The following is a 25755-nucleotide window of genomic DNA, read 5'->3' on the forward strand; positions in this document are numbered from 1 at the left end:
AATTATCTTAAACAAATTGAACAAAGTAGGCATAGGTAAATCCTTAGAGTCTCTTTTGCTGCCTCTATAATTTTAATTCTAACTTTGGGAAACAGTTTGGTTAAGGATGCATTTCAGCTTTTGATTTGTAGTTTAAAGGCAAATATTAGACAATCTCACAAGTGCTCTTCCACCTGTTACTCTCATTCCGCCTAAATATGAAGTACTAGAGATGAAAAGCTTAGCTGTTAAGGCAGGTCGCTTCTAGCACTTAATTAGCCATTTTAACTTTGATGTTATAGGGTATGTAATGGTTTTTAATTGTTACATAACCAGGTGGCAGAGTCTGCAGACAATTTCTCTTTGGGGTGTACTCCATCGGATGTAATCATGACTGATGTTAGACAAGTGACAAAAACATGATGTGTTTGCTGTTTGCCATTTGTTTAGTAACGTATGTGAAACAGGACTGTGCTTTGATAAATTCAGATTAGTATTCATGGAAAGGATGTTCAGCAAAGTTTGGTTGGAAGACGATTCACAGAAGCTTCATAGAATTCTCACATGCTGGGTGAATTTATAATTGCACTAAAAGCTCAAGACAAAAGTCCACACAAAGGAATGCAGGCAAGAACGATCCTTAGTGTCAGAAACCAAGTCCATTTTCCTCCAGAAAAACACACACTACAACCTATGCTCAGATGCTTTGGGACCAGTTTTCAGTGATTCAGTCTTATGAGGCCTTCCTCCCATCCCACAGCTTGTCTACCTCAAATCCACCTGTGATTTCTGAAGAGTTTTATAAATCAAGCTAATTCTATGAGATAGTCTGACGGTTGACTTTTTGACTTCTGATTAGCTAATCCACATCAGCTGCTCTTGGAAATGGTCTTCAGGGTAACATCATGTCCATGCTTTAAAAATTGCTCAGGCATATATTCAATTAACAATTTTTATATGTATTTTGATGACTTCCCCTTTCCAGCTGAAACCTACAGCATTGTAGAATTTGGCAGACCCTGCTGGGATAGCTTGCCCCTTGGCCAATGCAGGGCCATTCCTAAGACTGACGTTACAATAACCATCTGTTTTCTGTCATTCTAGTTATAATAGCTTAATGTGCACAGCATTTGATCACTTCACAGTTGAGGACACCACCAGATTTAGGGGTTTTGTTGTTGGGCTTTTTTCTTTTCTTTTTAAATTAAACATTTGTGTCTGTCAGCATTTCAGCTTTGTTTCTCATTTACAAGAAGTATTAATGTAATTCCTAGCATTTAACTTTTGCTCATTCTGCAAGCATGCATCCCTCATTTGCATCCAAATTTGGTTCCTCTTTTACTGGAAATGGTTTACATCAAGAAGCTGTCTTTAGAGAACACCACTTATATTGATGGCACAAATCCTATATCATTAAAAGCTTCCACACATGTTTTGCTTTTGTCCCTCATTTCTGGTCTCTAGCCACCATTGTGTTTCACGTTTGCGCTTGAGGTGCTGAAAGAAGGAAATTTATTAAAAAACAAAAACAAAAAAAACCCAAAAACAAACAAACAAAAAACCCTCAGTCCTGCAGGGATTACAGCTGTTAGTGACATACAGAGTGCTCAACTGAAAACATCAGGACACTCCTGAAAGCACTGGAACAGAGTTTCTCTGATGGCTAATATTAGCCCGGCTCACAACAGCTTACCTCTGACCTTTCAACACAGTGACAAAAGACTTCTCCCTTTCATTTAGCGCTCAGTACCAGTTCTTACGTAGCCAAGCAGTTCAAACAGGCTACTGGTCTGGAATAGCTTTTGGACATTTAACAAGACTAGATTTGTATACTTTGGAAAGTCTTCTATAGTCCTCTATATTTATGTTATGCTTGAAATACAGCAAAACGCTTTCAAATAACTAGTGGCTTTGAAAAGCTGTCACAAATATTTCATCACTTTAGATAAGTAGACATCATACTTTGCTTACCTTAGACAGAAATATTTATCTCAGAGAAACAAAGCTGTAGCCTCTCAGTTAAGGCCTCAAAGAGAGGCTGATTATAGCAATGATAACCTTCTGTAACAGATTAATGGCCAAGAGAGGTCATTCTGAGATACAAAGAAAACAACGCACCACCTAAAGACTTGAGCATTGCTCAAGATAGGACAAAAGACTCCTACCTGAAAGCCTTTCTTTCACCTGGTTATATTTTGTGGTCCGCTCACACTGGACTGAAGAGTGACAGGAACAAAACGAACTGGTTTTCCAGAAAGCATCTCTCTTCACTGCTCCGATAAACCGGTTACAGCAGGGATCCTGACAGGCTTTCAGGTGACTCTAATCTGCTTGTCTGATGATCAATGAATGACTACAGTAATCGGATTACAAGGGCTACAGGCTTCCCAACATAGACACTTATGCTGGGAATGCTGCACTAAAAAAAAGTGTGAACAGAAGATAGTGGGGGAGAAAGGGGAACAGATGTCAAGTCAGGAAAGTGCACTGCTGGCAGGGAGGGAGAAATGAGGTCAAGAGCCAGTGAGCAGGAGCAGCAGCACTGGCTGAATAGTGTTTGCTCACTGAGGGAAGCAGTATTAGGCCTCCATTCAAGAAAGAAATGTGCAGAAAATGAGCATCAGCAAAACAGGCCTGGGTGGCTGCAGAGCATTAGAGCACCCAGGAAAGCGCTGGCTCCCAGCCTGTGCTTCTGCTGCTATCATCACCAGAGTTCGTGCCGCACTTCTTGAAGTCAATCATTGATGCTGTTGCCTGGCAAGAGGAGACAGGAAACTCAGAGGGCTCGAGAACTCCAGAGGATGAAACAAGAGCCTGTAGCGGGTCAGATATTTTGTCTGTCATCTACAGTTGGACAGAACTGCAAGACAGAAGGACATTATCCTGCAAGTCAGCCCTCATGTAACAAGCACTCCATCTTGATACCACACCTAGAGAAACCTGGGAAAAGGAAATAACTGCCCCTCTTACATGCAGAGTCCGTCTGTGAAGAACAAAAGATTCCTGTACGCAATATTTATTTGGTGCAGCACAATATTACTGCGAACCTATCATCTGTTCCCCCCCTTTTCCCCTTCTCTCTCCTCCTGTAATCTTGAGTAATACACCCACATACCGGTGTGAATGTCAGGTGGTTGAGTATCCCTTTGACGCATCTTTTCTGCAGCTGAATCTCACTTACAGTTCTTTGTCAGTGATTAATCAACTGACAGAGACAACTACATATCAGGAGGCTTTATCTCAGGTATGAGGCTATGCCCAGAAGCTTGCCTTACTTTCCAACCATGCAGTTATTTTAATAAGTTATAACCACTAACTGTCCTGCTTGTACTGCCATAGCTACAGCACAGCGCTGTAACTGGCACACCACACCGTTATGCCCAAGTCAATTAACCTCTCCTCACCTCAGTTTTCTACTCATAAAACTGTGTTTAAAGTGTTCAGCCACCTTGGTAAAAAGCTGATTAATATTAATATCTGACCTCAGTATCTACAATTGCCATCATCACTATAAATATATTTCAGGTGACCTGAATGCAGCTTACATCTCCCCATTACGGAGAGGTGATTTTTTTTTTTTTTTAAACAAGACACCTGGTGTATTTGAAAATGGCTTGTGTACTTATTTTCATATCACAACACAATGCACAAACTGTACTATTAAATGGGACAATAACCCAGTTGACCAGCTTGCACATACCATCAGAGCAACAACTCCGTTATGCACACATTATTTATGAACTTACAAAAAAATATTCATAGCAGCCCCAATGCCTCCCAAACTCTGATTTGCCTGTGTGTGGAAAATGATGTTTTCATTTAAATAACAAAAAACTATAAAAATTGCAGAGTGACATATGACACTATTCCAGGAACGGGAAGATCTGCCACTGAGTTTGAATATCTGGATTCTACCGCTCAACACTCAGGGTTTCCTGCATTAGACTAATTAATCTAGCTCTTTATCCAGTGTACCCCACTCACCAGAGCATTCAGTTGGAAAAAGTACCCATGGTGAAGAAGTTTGCCAGGCCGGTTTTACAAAGCAGTGCTGCTCATTCTCTCGAGTTCGACTCTACCTGTATTTCAGCAGTAAGATACCGCTGTGACGGGGAGAGAGTCAGTCAGGATTCAGTCTAAGTCTACTTAGTCTTTTACAAGACCAGGATTAACTTCACCTTGATTAACTTCAGTTTCAGCACAGACCACCTAACTGCCCTATGCCAATTTACCCAGCCTGCCTTTACCTCAGTGATTTGAAGATGATATTTTCCTGCCTTAAATAAGCAGAAGAATGATTAGGTTGAAATTGTTAACTTTTTTTTAAGACCATTACATTTTTTATGCCTCATCCGTATGAAGTGTGGGACTGTTTCAACGAGGTGCCAAAAGCGTCCTACAAACAGTAAGGCTCTTCAGCTTTCCTGTAAGAAACCAAGGAAGCACCAAGGTTGCTCAGCACCAGGCAGATTTTATCCCTGCTTTATAATAAGGAAGCAAAAGCCAACCATAAATGAATCCAAGACTGATGACTTGGAAGGAATGCTCTGCCACAATAATCCTAGCTAGTTATCCTGGGCACAACGCAAAGCATACTGAAAGAACTGGAAAAATCTCCCACTGTGTTTAACAGGACTTGAATTGGTCTCCAAGTATGGGGCAAAGGCCCGCTGAAACATTGTTTCCTACATTAATTCCACAATAGGGAATTTCCTTTGACAAAAGCAAAGTAACATCTCTTCTGAAGGACAGACAAAGAACGCACAAAAGATCAGAAAGAACATAATATGTCACCTGATAATACCTGTAACATCCTGGTAGGTTTAAGCATGATCTTGTACTATAATTCATACATGAGGCTTACTTCTTTTTTTAATTTCCTTTAAACTGTCACTGACTATCCTTGCTGCCAGTATGGGACTTCTCAGAGTTATCTGAAAGCTTAACTTACTTTAGGAAGTGGAGGTTTTTTATTTTAAAAAAACAAAACTGAGTTTTACTGTCAAGACAGACAATTCATGCCAGGTAAAGTTTCCCTGCTGATCACAACAGATGAGTCCCTTCATGAGACCACTGTAGTTTCACAATAGCAAAGCCAAAAATGGCAATGTAAAGCTAAACTTAGCCCCAGACTCAGAGATGTGTCCAAGGACCACAGTAGCAAGTTAAGAAGAAGCTGAATTCAGATGCTGGTCTGATACTGAAAATAAGCCTGGAACATTCATTCCTTCTTAGATAAAATATAAAATTATGCTTAAGGTACAAAAGGAAAAATATTTTTTAGTGATGAACAAACAAACTGAGTGCTGTATGATGCCTAGAAACCTTAAATTGTCTGGGAGACAAAAAGGAACTGGAGAGAGATGGGTTACAATTCAGAAATGGTTTTTGCAGACTTTATCCCAAAAATCAGTGTCTGGTCTGGAGAGGATTTATGAAGTTTTCTCTCTTCCTGCACGTACACTGATTTCCTGCTGTAATCTGTCTGCAAAAGTCAAGCATTTAGAGATGCCTTAACAGCAGTTTTGGGTCTTAGAGAACCCTAATGCCAATAAGTGTTTGCTAGAGGGTCTGATGGAAAAAAATATATGAAAAGATAAGAGATTTGGAAATCACAATTTTAAATTTGGTACTATTTTTGGCAGGCAAATCCACATTGATCTGAGTCTTGGGGAAAGTTACTGCAATCCTCATGGCAACAGGGACATAATGAGTTTTAGAGAGGAAGTGGGGAGGAGAGCTAAAGCTGTAAAAATGCTAAACACATGGCTTTACAGCCTGTCACGCGTGTTCTTAATTTTGCTCCTGTTCTCCCCCCACACTTCATGACTCCCAGAAAACAGAATCAGATGCAGCACAGAGGAACTAACTCCCCATAGCAGCAGCAGTGCAGCTTTCTAACCCCAGACTAGCTAAAATACAGGGGGGACACAACGCAGTGCAGCAGTGACTATGTAGCCTTAAAGACCTCAGCAGAGCACAAAAAACCTAGGGAAAGTCTAGGTCACTAGTGCTCCCAGGTTAGTGCTATATGTCAACCCTGAAATAACTCAGGTTAGTAAGTGAGGGGCTGTCTTTTTGGCTTCTGTGTCTGAGTGAAAAATCAGCAGGTCCCAAGTCAAAGATAGCTTCCTTGAGGTGGACCTCTGTTGATTGGTCCTTAGCTAATGCAGATGAAATGCTTCAGAGAAATTATAAATGACAACTTTGAGAACAGATTAGTTTTAGGCTTATTTTAAGTCCATGTTTTCCTACTTTATGCTCTTTTTTTTTGGTAACAGCATTTCCAATTCTGTTATCAAGAATATAACTCCTAGGTTTACTAGAACTATTTTGTTTTCATTTTAAGCTTGTCTAGGGTTTTAAGTCGATTCCTATAGACAGAATAGGGGCAGGCATATCACTGCAGTGCTGTTGACAAGCATGGCAGAATGTATGCGAACCAAGATGAATCTTGGGATATCAGGGATCAGGGTACGTTTTTCACCAAGTTGCATGTGCCAGTTTGGGGCAGGTATTACTAGAGGCTGGACAAATGGAATGGTTCCCTTGACAGCTGTCACTCAGCAGTCTGTTGGCAAGGGACAGGCAGTGACAAACTATCATAACTTTGGGGAAAAGACCAGGTGACAAATACCAAATACTAGCTTGATTGTAGAGGAGGGGGGAACCTGGTCACCTGCAGCCATAAAATCAAACAGCTAGCTCTGGGTGAGATCATAAGAATAAAGACCATAATGCTGATCGATACTACCTTACTGTTTGATTTATCCACGGGGAATCTATCATTTCTTGTCTTCATTACAATCTCTGGCCTTTTAGACGGTGTTTGTTCAGACCCTAGCGCAAAACCACGCCATCCATGGACAAACGCAAATATGTCAGTCCTGCACTGAGGGTATCAACATGTTGATATTTGAAAAGAGGATGGTCCCAGATTTCAGAGAAAACAGATCACCTCAGTCAGTCACATCAGCTGTCTTCTGATGGTACTTTCACCACCAAAATTCTGCTCGTTTGGAGATATACTGCTCCCAATTAGCTGGCACATATATCTTCAGAGCTGTCCTTGCCTCTGATAGCTCGTGGCAGCAGAACAAGAAGATTGACATTTGCTATCATAATTGCAGTCCCTGGCACTGGTCTCCTCTGAGACCTGCATTTCAAGAGAAAAGGGCAGCAGCTGCCTCCTCACCATAACACTCTCTCTCTGCCTGATGGGTACTGGTGATATTGCACTCATCTTTCTTTCAGTCCTTTCCCACATTGATATACCACTTCCAAACCTTAGCCTTACTGCTGTGTACCACATTAAACCACTCTTGGTAAGGTCAGAGCATTAATACCTATTTCTACAACATGCATATTACTTTACATTTCAGACTCCCTAAGCATTAAAATTGCACACACCTCCATGGGGGAGAAAAGTAGCCAGCTGACAACAGCTTAGACAAACCATGGAATCCTCTCACGACTGCCTCTGTTAAGGACTCAAGAAATCTTTTAAGTTTATAAGCTGATATCATTGCAATAATTACAGCAGGTTGAGATATTCACCTTTGACTGTGACTTGAGCACTGCAAGATGCCTGTCCTGTGTTGTTTTCGGCCAGACAGGTATAAATACCATCATCTTCTGGTAAGGCATCTTGGACAGTCAGTTTTGCAACTCCATCTTCAAAAGTGCAATGGGCATACTGGATTGGCTGGTCTGTAGACAGAAAGGAAGAGAATTATCTTAATACACCAACCACAAATTTCAAAAGCACTTCTTGGTTTCAATGAAATCAAGCTGCCCAACACCAGTCAGTATACTAGAGCCCAAAGCCAAATCCTGCTCTCTGGTGCACGGCCACTGCTCTCTAGTGACTACAAATGGCAGTATCCCAAGTTCAAGGCAGAACATGGTCCTCAGACAAATCTCACCATTAGGTTTACTGGATGCTACCTTGATTAATAGTAAGAGGAGAAAGGTTTGGTTTTGTATTTTGAACAGATTCACTTCCAAGTGCATAAGAGAAGAGATGCCATGTGTGTTTGCTCAACCATTGCCTCTATCTCATACTTTGTGGAAAACTAGACATTAACATTACCATCCAGATGTGCAAAACCTGTCGGCGTATGGAGAAACATTGGAAGGCCCCTATAATGGACGACATTCCAAGACAGACAGCAAAATCTACGATAGACTGTGAGGCTGATTTACACAGGCAGTCAGTCCGCACTAGAGTATGTATAGTCTGGTCATGCACAGCTACAGTCTAGTCTGTGGTAAAAAGCATGACCACTAAAGAAGTTCATTTTAAAAAACTGGTTCCTTGAACTGGTATGGAACATGCTTAAATGTTAGCGTGCACTGGTTAAAGTTGCCTTGCTATTGTTTCAGAAACTATCATCAATCTCAGCCTTACTTTCTGAAATGCTTCTGCAATCTGTTTTCCTAATATTAAATAGTTTCCACTACTGACTCATCATTGGTTGCTTTCCCAGTGTATGCAATGCTTAAGAGGGCCTGATAGCCGTATATAAACAGCACGCTGGAAACAGAAATTAGATTCATCTAAGAGAAGAGGGTGAAATTGAAGAAAAATTGTTCAGGACTGAATCAAAGACATCAGCCACTGGGGAAATCATGGTCAAAATGAAAGATCAAAATTGATTTCATTGACAGAATCATTTTAAAAGATTAAGAGAAAAGCACTGGGGTTTCTAAGAACCAGCTCTGCACTATCAGCAGGATAAATTAAATGATGCCACAGATTTTTCTCTCAGCTATGATTTCCAACACTAGCAAAATTAGAAGACAGTTATTATCTATGCATTATCTCTGTATGAAGTTTCATTCTGAAATATTTACATGTGCTAAAATCAGCATGATTCAATAGTTACACACACTATAAAATGCCTGGCTGGATGATCTTGGTCCCTTACTTGTCTTATAAGCCATCTGTTTGGAAAGTTAACAAATTTTCTACCACATGAAAATACTTGGGCAAACATTTAATCAACTGCCCAGGAGGCACCAATTTCAGAATAAACTCCCTCCAGCTTCTTCATGGATCACATGTTCTTATTACTGGTTCCTTTAAGCTCCTTTCACTCTGTTAGGCATGGGCTGTTGTGCCTACTAGGTCCAATTTTTATATTAGCCTGCAGGATATCAGTAAGTTCAAATATGTGCAATATAGAACTGAAGCCCAAGTAGACAAAGTTTTCTGGTAGAGGGCATGGGGTACTGGACTGCCTTCCTGGTCTGACTGCAGAGTACCTAACCTGACAAGGATCCTGGCTGGGATTCTGACATTGAAGCTATTAATGGTGCCTAATAGTGCCACAATGATAACATGTCAGAATCATATATGCAGGATAAAAGCTGCACCATCAAACAAAAGGACAATGTCTTTTTATTTCTATCATGAATAAGCAAATGAATAGAGGAAGCGCTCTATGCGGAAAAAAAAAAAAGTGCGGTTTCCTTCACCATGCCCTCAAATCACAAAACAATATCACATCCACTTTTTCCCTCCATGTCCCAACAAAACCTGGACTTTCATTTTTTATTTTTAGCACTATTTGCTATTCTCCTTTTTTATCGGACCCCCAAAACCAAACAAAAATATATCTGTCCAGAGGGATAACCTACAGCCAGATTATGTTCATTGTACCTACATTTTGATCTAATAAAAACAGCTCTCCCAGTAGTGAAATGTTCCCTTCTCTAGAGGCAGAACAGTCAAATATCCGTGACAGTTTGGCAGCAGGAACAATAACAAAAAATACCGTACTGCTGGCATGCTATGCCAGAAGAAAGGAAATTTTCCCCTGGTCCATTTATTACAAGCTTTCTGGACAGATCAGAAAGCTATCCTAAAACAAACGCTTCTCAGAGAATTGTTCTGCTAAAGTTAGGGACGTATTGTTTTCTAAATTCAACAGAAAGAGGTTCAATTGAACTTAGGAGAAAATAGGACAGCAATATGAAAAGGCATGTTCGATTACAGGAAGATATTTAAAATGCAGTGACATTGGCCTTATTCCTGCACATTAAACAGAAATTACCAACAAAACATTTAAAGAATCTTAAGTAAATTGGAGTTACATACTCAAGTATTGTCACAGACAGCATGAATAGAAAGTTCTTCTTTATACAGCCTTGCTGAGGCCAGAACTAAACACAAGAACTATACTTCTAGGGAATTTGCTAGTAAATTGGTGCAAATTCATAGGGAAACTTAAAATAAAGGGCTGGAAGACAGAGATTAGCAAATAGTTTAATAGAGTTGAAGCGTGAGGAATTGCATCATTCCACCTTATTATCATCTAGAAAGAGACAAGAGCAAGAGCAATGAAAAATGACCCCAGTGGCAAAAAAGGAACATTATCCATAATGGTATGGAACAGAAAGATGTTTAAGCTTCAGTTTCTGGAAAACTTTCAGAGTGAGAGCAAAAAGATGGAAGAATTGTCTTTTTAAAGTTGGAAAAAAAAGATTCAAATCATTAAAATGGACCAGGAAAAAGTATATGAAAAAGGAACTGAAGATGGTAAAGCTTCAGAGAAGAGTAAGAGCTGGAAAAAAACAAAGTTCAATCAAGTAGCTCTTATTTGTGCAATCTGGATGAATATGAAACCAACTCCCTGTCCTCACAGGTGCTAAGAAGTATTTATAGAGAATGCACAGCTTACATCATCTATTTTTTGGCTTGGTTAACCTGAAAAAGAGGTCGGTTCGCACAATGGCTTGGAAAACATTTTAAATTTGCATGTAGTCATAGCTGGTAAAAATGCCAAGAGGTGCCATTATACAAGAAGCTGTTACAAGTCTTTTAGGTCTCAGCTGTTGTTGATTCCTTAGAGATCTTGGGAGGCAGACTGGACAACATGCAGGCTGTTCAGTATCACGGGATGGCAAGCATAAGAGTAAGACGGTTCTGCTTTTTTCTCGTTTTTGTGATTCAAAGCAGCCTTTTGCTCATGTTTCTTACAATTTGGTAACTTGGTCTTTATATTCATCACCCCCTCAAGTGTATATGTACTTTTCTGACTAATTATTTTGAAAAATTAATTCTAGTTTGTTACCACTGTCACACTTTGAAGACAATTTGAATTTGACATTTTCTTCTGAACTTCATACATCCTGTCCCATATATACATATTATTACCATGGAGTTCTGCAAAAGTGCTATACTGTGAACAAAAATGCAATTGCTATCAGTAGATTGTTTTTCTCTATGGGGCAGCCTACTAGTTGTGAACTTAAAAAGCTTTATATTCCAAGCATGGACAGCAGATTCTAACGCACCTTTTTTAAAATAAAATTTATCTGCCTGACTCAAACTATATACTGTGAATGTACTGTTTTCTTCACATGGCCAGTTGATGAAAGACTCCATCATGTTATTTCACAAAGAGCATTGTTATGTCTGCTTGGAGTGATATTTCAGGACCAGAAATACAAATTTCTCCTTTATTTGGTTATGGATGGAAATATGGCAGTGTATAGTATGTAGTTAGCTGTCAGACAGGAAAGAAATGTTTGCATTCAAATGGATATCACAATAGCCAATTTGATCCGTAAGTAAAATTATGACCGTAGGAATGTACATGGATTTATCAGCATTAAACTACTGTTTATAATCCATTCAAGTTTGTATCCAAATGGTATATAAACAGTTATGTATCACAATCAGATGCAAGACTGAGAAGCATTGAAATACAGTAGTATGTTCTAGGAGTCTGGGATGAAAGTAATGTGTTTATGTCTTTAGAATAATATATGATGTCCCTGATTTTTATTATTGTGATAGCTTCTTGTGCTTCTCTTGCTCAAAATCATAACTGCCTTTTGATTTAAGAGCAGAGTTAATGCACTGCCTTTCACCTACAGAACCCTAAATGATTTGAAATCCAGCTACCTGAAAAATTGCTTACTCCTTGTGATATTGATCTGATTGCAGTTAGAAGCTTGGATTCTATAAAGACGTGGCTATACCTGAACAGGCACAGGGCCAGACTCAGACAAGATTAGTAAGAACAGGAGAAAGGTTAACTCAGAACAAACATATGGAAGAACGACAAGAGGGAACAGTGCATATTGGAGGCTTACAGAAACCTGTCATTTATGGATCTCTAGGCTGCATTTTTCAGGAGACACTGGTTTCCCAGTTAGCAAAGGCAGAACACGATTATATCCATGGAGACACTGTGCCTAGGTGTAACACAGTGCAAACTATACTTCATTTGAAAATCAGAAGTCATTTGAGACACGAAGACGCTCTGTATGAGGTGGAAGGCAACTGGGTATAACTACATCAAATGACTAAGGGAACCCCTTGTGAGCATGGGGTACCTTTGGAGCACAAAGCAGAAACAGCTGACCCGATGGGTAGGAGCTGCTCTTTCAGTGCTGCAAGATGCAATTCTTGTGTAGCAAAACACTGCTTCTATCCCAGCCTGCAAAGAGGGAACTGAAGTGTAGCCTTCAGAGAGAGAAGCAAATGATTTCCAATGGGAGAGGGTCAGAGCTTTATTCACATGTGTTTCATGCTGTAAATAAAGAACCGGCATTTCTATTCCAGACATGGAGCTATTGGGAAGGGGAATAGGCCAGGCTGTGGGAACATACCAATCTCAAGGTCATGGTTTATTTGCCCTGCCACCTTTCTGAGTTATCCCATTTTCTCTGAATGGCTTAAGAAAAACAGAGATCATGTGCAAATAATTCATTTTAAAACAATCTTGGAGGAAACCGCTTGATGGCAAAGTATGCTATTCTTTGTCTTTAAATCACACACACACACACAAAGATAGATGGCTTGGCAGAGCCTGCAAAAAATCAACTGCACTTCAGAAGTAACAGACCTGATCAAGGGTTAAGCTGAATATATCTGTCTAGTGTTTAATAGATATGGCTCTGAATGGAAAGAGCCCTTAGTCCAAGTGTGCCAGTCCCTGGATCTCCAAGATCGTTTGGATTCTAAGCAAAACACTGATGTTTGGGCCCAACTCGGATAGTAAGAGGGGACTGTTAAGGAAACTTTCATGTTCATTTGTTTAATCAGGGCAAGATACAAGATTATAGACCCTGATAAAAGTAGATAACGTTCTACTTGCTTATCTTTTTTTAGACAGCTTTGGACAAACATTCCCGTGCAGTGTTAAAATCTCAAGGAACATCTTTCCAGTAGAGAAGTAACCTGAAAAACTGTGATATTAAGCAGAAAGTGAAAATGCCATTCTGGTTTCATTGTCTCTGATAACTGAGAGGCTCAGAGAAAAAAGGGAAAGATGAAAAGGCAACTGAAATTTAGATGTTTGTGGATCTTTTTCATTCTTAATTATATCCTGTAAGGAAAGAAAAACACTTGTATAGTAAGAGCAATATATATTGCTGCTCTGTGTACACTTTGATTTCCTTCTCATTGGAGAAATGTGTATGATTTGTGAAGGAAAAAGATAAGCAGTCCAACAGTCCACAAAGAACGGACCAAAGCAACATAAACGGATAAAATGCCTGGAGGTTAATCACGGTAGGTCCAGGTCTGCAGCAGGCCCAGAAGCACATGGCCCTGCCCGAGTGTTGTGCCTTACTAGATTTTGGGCATGTAGCAGCTAAAAACAATTATGACCTACCCAGGTGACTGAAGAGTGGAACCAGGCACAGAATTCCTTCCAAGCTTAAAGAGTGATACTGCACTTATTTTTCTTATAAATTATCTTTCCTGCAGCACCTTGATGCCTACCCATTACCCTCAGAACAGAGGCTAGTAGCGAAGGAGGGGTAGTTGCACAGTATTCAGCATACAGTAGCAACACAGACTTTGTTCCACTGTGATGAAAAACTGTGTTTAACAAAACCCAAGAAACACCCCATCTGCATACAAACTTGTCATCGGAGTCCCCCTCCTGGACATAGTGGAAAACGGCAGTAAGACAGAAAACTACTGAAGGGAAACATTCTTCCTGCATATGATACACAAAAAAAATGATTTTCTTCAAACATTCTAGCAGATATTATATTAAGGTGAGTTAGAGTGCTTTGTGCAGTATTCACAGCCTTACTGTGTACTGATCAGAGTGGCATTTGAGACTGTGGACAGAAGTGGGTGCATACATGTATTTCTGCAGAAAAGGGAATTCCTTACCATTGAGAAGCCATGTGATCTGAGGCACAGGCACACCTCCTACACAGCACTGCAGCACAAAGTCTTGCCCTTCACTCACGGTGCATCCTTTCAAGACACTGGAAAAACATGGAGCAACCTCTTCAACTTTAGGCCCTTTAAAACCAAAAGGAAAACAGTTCCTTTATCCAGACTGACAAAATGACCTTTACTATTTAGTGACTTTTTCTAGGGATGGTAAGATGCCATGGCTGGGCTAACAAATTTGTCCCATGCAAACAAGGAAAAAATCAAAACCACAATGAAATGTTTTATTGGGAAATAAAAATCATTTCAAGCGACGGACTGGCATAAAGAAGTTGTTCTCCCACAATCTACAAGGCAGGCAATTCTTGCCTTCAAGCTTTGTCTTAGGTGGTGGTTTTCTACCCCAAAATCCACCATTTGCAACCAAACACTAGCAGGGAATGCAACATATTACCTGAGAGCTAGTGCAAAGGGAAGGATAATTATTCTTCCCTCTTGTCTGTCTTATCTCTCCCTCTCTCAAATTTCCCTGGCTGGCAGTAAAATATAGGGTAAATTGAGGAAGCTGTTTACAGATCTCTCAGGAGGCCAAAAGTGTGCTGCCATAGTATCTTGGGCATCCTAGTTTAACCTCAGACACAGCAAATAGAGAAACGTTGCATAAACATGATCCTAGTTCCAGGACAAAATCTAAAACCAGGTGAAAAGATTAGAATTCAGGAGAGGATTTGCTAAGAGGCCAACAAGTCTTTCAACCAGACTGCTAAGACAGTGCTTTCAAGCTCGAAACAATTTGCCCCTGGGAGTTGTACTTGAATTTGGCAGCATGCAATTCTCATTCCTTCTTTTCAAATTCGCTTCATTGCACAGGATTGATTTGTGCTTGCAAAACATTTCAGATATGCAGTGTCCCATAGAAGTGCTAAGCAACTCCAGGAGAACCACATGCAGAATAAAACAAACAAAAAAACCCTTTGGCAACCTGTATTAATACAATCATTTATAGAAAAGTCCAAGAGAGAACAGGTCCTCCCTATGTACAAAACATGGTGAGATGCTAAGCAACAGCAACAGGTAGGAGCAGAAACCGGCACTGATGAAGAAAGTGGCTTGCCAGCTTTCCTACACCACATTAGTGGCAGAGGTAGGAATCAGAATTAATCTGCATCGAGCAGTTCTAACTGGAATTTTGCAGTCACCACCCTTCGACAGCTTAGAAAAGCCCAGCCATAGTTTTCAAAGTGCAGATGGGCTCACAAGAGCTTACTTACTTTTGACAGTTAGCAACCAGCTGGTGGAAGTCTGGCCTTTGGGGTTGAAAGCTACACAACTGTAAGATCCACTGTCCCCCAAACAGGCTTTCTTTAACAACAAGCAATGAATTCCATTTTCTTCATATATTTGGACTCCTTCTCCAGGTTTAATAGGTACACCCTCTTTGAACCACTCCACATCTGGTTTTGGTTTCCCTGCAACTAGACAATCAGGTACTTGATTTTTTATGAACAGGTATTCCCCTCACTGTAATTCTATTATTTGCTTTGGTGCAAATTATGTATACTTTACACATACATAATTATATAAACTTTAATGAGTAAGTAATACACATAACTGTCTTCAAAAAGACAGTTTGATATTTCTGATTTTCCAAAACTGCTCAACCAGTCCAGCTTTTAAAATAATAAATACTTGGCAGCTTGAAAAGCCCCCAGCACTTTGCAATCTATGGTACCTGCAGCAAAAACAGTTATTGTAGCTGTTCAACCTGTTCTTTTCCAGAGTAGGGTCCAGGAGTAGGCAAAGCAGGCAGCTTCCTAGGACAGCAAACTGCCAGGGAGCAGAAACAAAACAGCTATGGCTTCACTGCCTGCTTTGCCTATGCCCGAGCTCTGGAAAACCGGATGGGCTTCTGGTGGTACCAAGGGATGGCTGGGCTTTGTGGGGCTTTAGCTGCCCTGTGTAAAAGGAGAGGAAAGGATGCCGGAATCACCAACCCCATCCCTCTCTTTTCTTCAGCAAGCAGGGCTCTCTGCTGATACTCATTCTCAACTTTACCCATTTTGCTCATAGCAAGAGCACCTCAGCCCCGGAGGAGGGTACAGACAGCACGAGATGGCAGGAAGAGCAGCAACAAAGACATACGATGTACTGGAAGAGGCCCTTTTCAACAGAGAAAATACAAGGTTGAAGGAATGACATGTCAAGAGGAGGAACCCTTAGGTAGAAGCAGTATCCTGCCTGATACAAATGAGCTTATGGAGCTTCAGACCAGAAACTGAAAAATGAGGAATTCCTTCTAATTCATTCTCTTTGGGGGGGGGGGGGGGAACGGACACACACAGCCCCTAGATCCAGCACAGGATTCTCCAAATCCATAAAAAAATTTGGAAGGGGGTAGGTTACCATTACAGCCACGAATAAGAAAAAAAGTGGAATTTCCACTGGATACATCAGAAGGCAGGAAATGTCCTTTCCCTGTGAATTTACTCCAGGAGAGACTAGAAGTTATTATCACAAAAAAGACTCTCTTCCCTGACCAGCAGAAAAACAACACACTGCTGGAATCCACAGACAATTAGTGAAAAAAAAGTGTAGGCAGGAGATCCTCTGAAAGTTTGAAAAAATTCAAGTCCTGAAGCATCAAGGAACCTGGATGCTTTGTAGTAACCCTGCAGACCTGCCAGCATGTGGAGCTGACAGCCTGGCAAGTAGAGGTCTCCTTATGGATGTTACAGCATTTCCATTTCCACTGCCCATCACAGCCAGGAAGGAAAGGTGCATGTGAAGACAAGCCCGGACACCCTCTGGGGAGGATTCTCAGGGAAGAGAGTTTCTTGGACCAAACTAACTGGTTATTAAAAGGAGTTATGGAGATTTCACTGGAGCTTCCCTACAGATACCATGCACGACCTTCCCCAATCGACTTAAGAGTTTGAGCTTTGGATCTGAAGCCAAACAAAAAGACATTCACTGACTTCAATAAGCACTGAATAATCGCCTTGATTTCTGCAGAACAGGGACTACATTTCCCTACCAATAAAAACTATGAATTAGTTAAACTTTGCAATATTTTTTAGATGCTCTGACGGAAAGTGAGGGAGAAGTTCTTAGTACTACTCTGTCTGAAAAATAAACTATTCAAAAGGTGCCAGAATCTTTGGAATACTTCCCCTTCTGTACTCTCTGGGGTTGTGATATAAATTGTATTCTTTCCTCATGGGGCAAGAACCATTGAGAAATGAAATCAATTAGCATGGTTTTGTTGTGAATTTTTTTCTCCACAGACATAAAAAAACCAATTTCTCCCTCACTCATGGGAACAATTTGAAGTGCAAATGTTATTTAAAAAAAACCATAAAAATGCTTCAAAATTATTTTTACTAAAATTGTAATAAACAAAATGAAGTGTTCCAAATCTACCCCCTAGATTCAAGGTTACCAGCAAAATGCAGCCCTCATTACTCTTTCGAGAGGTTAAAACACAGTCAAATTCTGAAGAACAAACTCTGAACCACCCTTTTAATTCTGACTTTTTCATTTAAATTGTTAGAAGCACTCAGATCAATATTGGGGTGACCAAATATAAGGGGTAACAGTAGATGCCCCAACGGAAATGCAGTGACTAATTACAGTTTCTTAGCTGATCATTTCTTTGGCTCAAGAGGAATATAATAGTTACAGGTCTGGAAAGGGTACAATTAATTTTCTCTCTTGCACCCTCATATAAGAGGTCCTAAAACTGCCTCCTAGAAAGACAGGCATTGAGCACATCTGGGGAAAAAACAGTTGCAAGAGGGGATGGACACTGCAGTGTGGAATGGCCTGAAAATTTCCCAGAGTAGAGTACTGTGGAAACAGCATGAGACTCTGCATCTATTTCAAAAATGTTTTAGGAAGAGGCAACTTGCAGTGAAGAAGGAAGTGTTTCCCCATTTCCAAGCACAGAAAGGGAACTCAGCTAACCCCAGGGCTCTGAGAACTTTCATCCTTTTACCTTTGCTCTTGAATTTAATCTCCTGTCCTTCTGATGCTTCCAGGCTCTGTGGACGGCTCTCAAACTGAGGAGGAATTCCCTGAGGCTCCCTCTTCTCCTCTGTTACAGCTTTCCGGGCTCCACCTCTGTTTTCTGCTTCTCTGCTCCTTGGACTGACTTGCCCTGTCAGAAGTGAGGTTTGTTGAGCTGTCACCGTGGGCTGCACAGGTCTTTTCCTGTCTTCACCTGGTCTTAGAGAGGTGGCCTGGGGTTCTGCCTTTGGTTCAGGTTGAAATTTAATGGCTTGCAGTGTGATGGTGCTTGAAGTTTTCTGCAAGACCTGAGACCCCCTTGTTCCTCCTTTAGGTTCTTGAGGAGACACTACACTGGCTTCTTGGTGATGTCCTTCCTTACTGTCTTTGACTTCTTTGGAGGAGATGTAGAAGGTCTCTTTCTTTGCTGACAGTCTGTCTTTGGTTTCAATCATATCAGCGCTGCTGGATTTCAACTCTTTGGCAATCCCATTGCTAGTTACCTGTTGGAATTCTGAATGTTCAGCAGCTTTAGCAGGAATTGTTGTTGGTTTTGATGGTATGCTGAAGGAAAATCATAAGTTTACAGATATATGATACTGTATAAAGACTAATCATTATTATCAGCAATGATACAAATGTCCAAGCCCTTAGCAGGAAGGTGAGCTAGCCTTCTCTTGTGAGTAAATTATGGAGGCAGAACTAATCTGGTGAACCCAGTACATGCGGATTTCTGGCTGTAGGGCAGCACAGTTGCATTCACATCAACCTTATTTTAAAGTATGTTTCTATAAATCACACAAATGTTAATAACAGAATAGGCACAGCATTTTGAGATCAACTTTGCAATGAAAATGGAGTTAGGACAATGTAAACATGCACTTCTGAAATCCCATCCAGGGCATGCTGGTACAGACTAAGCATCCTGAAGGCTCTAAAGCAACTGGCCTTCATGAAGATATCTTACACAGACAGGTTAGAACATTTCATTCCTGCATTTTCTATCCATGAAGAAAAGCCAAAATGATTTTTGTAAATCATAGTCATTTAAATTTAATAAACGTGCTAAGTCCTACAATATCTATTTTTTCTTATTGCTGTATCCATACTTCAGTAGTCTATTTTCAGACAACAGTAAAGACCCTGGACATACCACATTTGTGTATGAGAGCAGAGAACAACCTCAGTATTGACATGATGATGCAGGACTGCAAAAAGGAATTGGCTTGACTAGTCCAGAGTATAATTTCTCCCCACACAGTTCTTGTGCAGATTCTACAGCTAATTGGCTACTCGGAAGCAGTGAGCATAAAGACACCTAAACTGTGCTTTCCTATACCAGACCTGCACTTTCTGTACTTCACAGTGTTGTCACCAGTTCCACCAACTATTTCATAGGAAACAACAAGGACATCTGAAATTGTCACTATGAGATAATCTCATTCCAAATAAAAATTTTCTAACTTCCAAATACAGACTGACCCAAAACAATTTATCACTTTGTGAGAAGGCTTCATGCAGTAAATGTCATCATTAGTATACTATACTTAAATATACTGAGAAAGTACCCCAGGAAAAACATACCACAATGACTGAGCATATGTGTCAGTCTTATCTGGACCTGAAATAAAGAAAAACAGAACAGGTAACTGTTATATATACTATATATAATCCCATAAATTGCATATGTTGCAAGCAAAGAATATACTTAAGAACCTTCACGCTTCATACTTCCTATGCATTGAAGTCAAGATTGACTATCACCACACCTGGAATTTGATATGGACAACAGCAAACTGCTCAGCTGAGACAGAAAGAAGTCTTAGTCTGTTCTGAGACACTGCTGGATCTAGCGAGATATAAAGCCCCTTGAGAAGTAATGATCTGTCAGTCTAAAAGGCTTGTGTTGGAAGAGAAAAGTCAGGAAGAGATTCCACCTCAGAAGCAGCTCATTAAATCTTACGGGAACTCCACAGAGTATGCAAAGTGGGAGAAAAATAAATCATCAGTACTACTCCTGAGCATGCCCACAGTGAAACTGAAGCTGTGCTCCAGATAAAACACAAAATCAAAATAAGAGTAATAACCCCCTTCCCTCACAAACCTAAGCCCACCTGCAAACTTTTACTGAGTCATTCCCTGGGTACTAAGGATTATCATGTTCAACACAACACGAAAACTAACATACAACATTTTTTGATTTGCAACAAAACCACAAAATCTGGGAACATGGCTAAGTTATATAGCTTGCCAAGTTACCATCATCAGCTGCATTGATATAAATGAGTGCACTTTTTGCCTATACCAGCATCTTAGTTCACATGGATGTAAGCTTCCATGTATTCTCCCAAACCTAGACAGTATTTGCCTCCCTGTACCAACTCCTAAAGACAGCATCAGTTAATAAATAGCTGGGAGGGAGCAAAACACTGCTCCAGATCCAGTCCCAACCATATCTCTTCATTTCTCCCTGGTTAACACTGCAGGATGCAACATGTTTTCTCCTGGTCAGATCAAAGTTGCATCCACTCTGCTGTCAGCTGTGGGACTAGAAATTCCAGCAGAAAGGCTTGCAATAATGAATTTGCAGGAAAAAGTCATCATCCAATACTGCATAAAATATGCTTTCAGAATCCTTGTCTCAGGGAAAAGACAAAAAGGTGTGACAGATGATACCCTGATTTCAACTGTGGTTTGCAAGCAAAAATCCACATCTAAGTGCTTGAACTTGCGTTACCGTTTGCAGTGACCAAAAGAAACTACTTACACATAAAGAAGGGTTGCACTGAGAGAGGGAAATAACTCATTGACCTCACTTCAATAAACCTGTCAATATACAGTTACGGAAATTTTTCACATAAAAATTAAAGCTGAAAATGGACTGGATAAATGCAGAAGAAGAAGCAGAATAACTACTGGTAACAAAAACAATGCTATGCAACCCTGTTAATTAAAAGAATATTTTCCCCTCCTTTGCTGCTTTCCATTGTGCGGAAACCTGGGGGAAAAAATGAAGCTCTTGGAATAAGGTTATCCACATATGAGCTTGCACGGCTTTATTTAAAAGAAAAAACAAAAAAAACCCAGTAATTCTGAGCCACTTGATTGTCTGTTAGCATTTTACAGCAGTTCCTACTACCTGATCTAATTGATAATGAAAGAATTAGATATTGTGGTTAGGTAAGTGGAATCATCCGATTAGTCAAGTACACTGCCAGAGAACGCCCTTCTTACTGACAGTCTGGAGACCACTTTCTTCTGGTTGACCTGTGCTAATCCAAGAAAGAATGTGCGCATTATTCAGAGACGTGGTCAGCATCTGAAGTAAACATATACCACCACTGACTTTGTGACCCCAGTTCTGCATCACCTCTCAAGGCTGCTGTACGCACAACAGAAAGCTCACCACTTCAGGGAGGGCAAGCAAGGATCAAGTTTCATGTTCAATAAAAAGGCTCAGTGGACAAAAAGGCCCTGTCTATAATATATCAGTTGAATAGGCAACTTGTAGAAGCTTTCTGCAATGGTTTTATCACATTGGCACTTACAGATAAAAAGGGCAGCTTTAAGTAAAGTGGTAAATGCTAGTTGCAGTTCTGAGAATCCCAGATGCAAATCCTATTGTCATTTGTATTCTTGACCTTACAAAGTGACAGCATTGCTGTGAACCTAAAAAGTTCACTTCAAATTTTCACTGATGGGGGCATATGTAACCCACTGATCTTGTGCCTGCAGCTGAAACCAGCAACTATTCATTTATTTATCTAATTGGGTCCAGCAACTGTGACAGCCTACTGCTTACCCATTGGCTAACAAAATTCCTCTCTAGTGCAGTTGCTGAAGGCTTTATGCTTTTGTGGCTGATGCAAAGGGCACCCTAAGAAGCATTAAACTGCAAAATGAATTGTATATAATAATGTATATATAGAATAGAAGATCCCAAATATTTACACAAAAATTTTTATTTCCTTTAACAACAGTGAAATGAGGCAGGGTCGGGGGTTGAAAACCCTGAATTTTAACCTCATTAAGCTCTTCTTCTCTCTCTCTTACAGTTCTGAATTACACTCCTGTATTTTCCTGGTTCTACGAACACAGATACAACTTTGTTCCCAGATGGAAGTTGGGATAAATGTGCATCCAGAACTGGTACTCAACAAATACAAAAACAATTACTGATTAGAAGTATAAGGGCAAAGTTTCAATTGGCTGAAATTAAAATCTATGTTCAAAACATATGAAGGGCAAAACCATAGTAAAAATGAAAAGTTGGTTTTAAGGGAAGTTGTTATGAAGAAGAGTTTGGACAGTTGTTTCCCAGAGCCCCAACACAATGTTTTCAGCTGTAGTACGCTCCAAGCTATCACATATCATTTAATGAAGAGACAGAAAGATATTGGGAAAAAATCAACACTTGTAAGGAGAACACAACCAAAGATGTTTTAAAGGAATGTCTGTAGTTCACTTATGCTCTTTCTCATTAACTTTTCTTTGCTGTACCTTGAACGGTGAGCTCTGCAGACACAGACGCCTTCCCAGCACTGTTCACCACTGTGCATGTGTAAATTCCTGCATCAACCAGCTGAGCATTTTGGATCTCCAAGAACTGAATGCCTGTTTTCTCAAACATGTTGAAGCGATCATTTTGCTGCAACTGAGTATCGCCCTGCAAATATCACAAGACACCATGAAACAGAGAGCTATTGTTAGGAGGAAGGGAAAGAGCAATTTTTTGGTCAAATATCAGGCCAAAATGCCTTTTTCCTATCTCTCAGCCAAATTCCTTCTATGAATACTACTCAGACAGTATAAACAAAAATGTGTGTCCAAAAGTCCTATAATTCGTATCTGCACGAGACTGCTTTTCCTTGCATTTTGCCATTCCTCCCATCTAAGTTTGCTTGTGGCTTTTCACCATTTAGTGTGTCCATATCCTTAGAAAAATCTCCTTTCACTGCAGGTGGGCACAAACCAATTTTCTGTTCATGTTCTTTCCATAAAGACAAACATCACGTTTTTAAGCAACAGCTTTCAACTTGGAGAGTAGTTCTCCATCCCTCAATAGCTCCTTTATGCTGTTTCACTTTAGGAACAGGAAAAGAAAATGCATAAGAGGACCTCAGCAGTGGCCAGACAAGGGGGGCAACAGGCGCCAGGCAGGACATTAAGAGCACCACTGCTCCTCTGTGGAGACCAGCTGAAGGTGGGTATGGGCTACAGCATCCTCCAGCAGAGCCCTCATGCCCAAGAAAGGCCCACAGTAGAGAATACAGAGAGGGGAGAAAGCCACCTTTGGCTCTATTCTTATTCTGGCACAAAGGGACTCTAACCTTCATCAAGATTTAAACGTATTTAAAAAGAAAAATGATGCTTATTACTAGAGGGCTCTTCAGTCTACCACACCAAGATACTATGCAATCCAATGATTAAAATAACTGAAGTCAGGTGTCTACTTGTACAGTAAGAGGTGTGGAAGATTAACACAATTTACTTGCAAATTTGAGGCTTTCTCCTTCATTTCCAACACTTAAGACAAGAAGAAGTTTCTATCAAAGAGCTACACTGGAGATGAAACAACAGCTTTGAGGCAGGAACAAATGTATGTAATTCTCTGCTCTCCATTACATGAATTAGACTAAATGATCAGAACAATTATTTTTTGCCTTTGAATTCTAAGAAATAATAGATCAAACTACTAATTTGTGAGCAAATTAGTGCTTCTACTTCAGTATCTGGCATTAAAGATTAAGATAGCAGGTGCCCCTGCTATCAGGCACCACAGCTTTTCCTATCCTAAGTTTAGGAAGGGAGAGCTGTGCTTTCTCCAGGATTTGTAGGGCACTGCTCAGCCAGGGTTTGATTTTCAGACACTGTAGCTCCTGAAGGCTCTATCAATTTACTACTATCTGGGTGCTATAAACCCTACTTGAAAGAAAAGCTAATTCACATCAGGGTTTTTGTGGTAATACAGGATCAGCTTCTGTCCTTTGTGACTTAGCAAAAAAGAAAAGAGGAAAGAAAACAATAAACACAGACAGACATTTACATAAAGAGCTTATTCATTTGTTTTGAAAAGGGCAATTTTAATTGTTTCTAAAACTCTCATGTGCCTTATGGAAGGTGGTCATGTGTTGGCTCTGCCACAGCCAGATGTTGTCCAGCAGCCACGTAAGCTTATTTTCAGGATGCTGAGGCAGAACTCATACACCATGCCGCCCAGCAGGACTTGGCAGCACCATCCTCACATGGCCAGAAGGATTCTGGGCCTCAGCTTGTTTGCAACCAGCCAAAGCAAATGCATGATTACCTGTGGAGCCAAGCCCCTATGAATACTGTATGCAAAGACATGCTTTGCAACAACAACCTGCCAATAAAACTTCGGTAAGAAGCAACAGCACATTAGCACTTCACAGAGCATAAGAATTACTGAAAGAAAGCTTCACAAAATCTTCCTGGTGCTCAAAATATGGGCTAAAATAGTATCACAAAAGCCTAAAAAAACCCAACCCAAATTAACCAACGCATTGCAGCAATGAATTGAAGGCAAGTTCCAGAGTGTGACAGGGTGTCTGTAGGCCTCCAATGGCAGGACTACTGAACCTCTGAACAACACACCTGTATTATTTTACATAGCAGTATATGCAGATCTGCAGGTGTCCAGATAGGATTTTTAAGGATGCACACATGAACAGAACTTATGGAGCTGCTAATAACACAAACTTCTCATACTTAGTTCATTTAATCAGACAATGAATGACAGATTATAGAATGATGCATTATGGAAGCTGACAATCTATTGGAAAATGTGCAACATAACCTGTAACAAACTGCAAAAATGCGTATAAAGAAGTACCAAACTATAGATTCAAGCTGCTGGACTGCTAATCTCTACTTGCTGTTTAACACACAGCCCTGAACTTGCATGGCTGGAGAAACTGAGCCAGCCTGGTGGGACTGGGAAGAGGCTGTTGCAGTTGTGGAGCAGCTGCATCGCAGACTGCCTGGAGAGCTGGTGGTCCTGGGAGAAGAGACAGCAGCCGCTGGGAGAAGCGGACCCTGGATGGAGACGCCAGCTGAAGGAGACATCTCAGTGTTTGCTCACACAAGCACAAGGCTGCTCGTTTTCTGAGGTGTCTCCTCACATTCTTGTGTTACAGACAAGAATGAGTCTGGAATAAAGCAGCCAGGAACTTGGAAGCATCCCCTTACCCTTTAAACAGTTTTGTGGTTTTTTTTTTCCCAGAAAACCTACAAACACCAGAAGAAATTAAATGCTCAGAGAAAAGCTCCCGCATTTCCATTCTTTTTGACACTATACATAAAGCAACTGTCTGTTAAAGGCTGAAGGGAAGAGGGGAGATAATAGAGCAATCATGAATTTGCTCTTCCAAATTACAGAAATTAACTGTAATTCTCTAAAACATTAATAGTTTCAGCAAAAATAGCCTAATCGATGTAACATTTAATTATCACCTGAAAGCCCTCTCACTACTGACAAAAAAGTAGTTGAAAATCTTGAATTTGCCCAGAGGGGGCGCTAAGACTTAAGTCTTCAGTGCTTTTTAATAGTCTAATAAATTTTGAAAATTGTTCATTTGTAAATTTTTTTTTGTAAATGACAT

The 25755-nt window shown here is 40.3% G+C and overlaps 1 protein-coding gene across 3 annotated transcripts in view; it reads right to left on the reverse strand.

Annotated features, from left to right (window-relative positions):
- MYLK (myosin light chain kinase) overlaps window positions 1–25755 on the reverse strand; it is a 231318-nt gene that overhangs the window by 97628 nt on the left and 107935 nt on the right. For all 3 annotated transcript variants that reach the window (XM_013960570.2, XM_013960571.2, XM_013960573.2), the window contains exons 8-13: window positions 22634–22799; window positions 19718–19754; window positions 18123–18697; window positions 15400–15603; window positions 14123–14257; window positions 7537–7689 (exon numbers count right to left, since the gene is read on the reverse strand). In XM_013960570.2, coding sequence (XP_013816024.2) covers window positions 7537–7689; window positions 14123–14257; window positions 15400–15603; window positions 18123–18697; window positions 19718–19754; window positions 22634–22799 — 1270 coding nt within the window. The remainder of the gene's footprint in view (window positions 1–7536; window positions 7690–14122; window positions 14258–15399; window positions 15604–18122; window positions 18698–19717; window positions 19755–22633; window positions 22800–25755) is intronic.

This window comes from Apteryx mantelli, chromosome 6 (assembly GCF_036417845.1).
Source record: "Apteryx mantelli isolate bAptMan1 chromosome 6, bAptMan1.hap1, whole genome shotgun sequence".
In the NCBI taxonomy this organism is placed as follows: Eukaryota; Metazoa; Chordata; class Aves; order Apterygiformes; family Apterygidae; genus Apteryx; species Apteryx mantelli.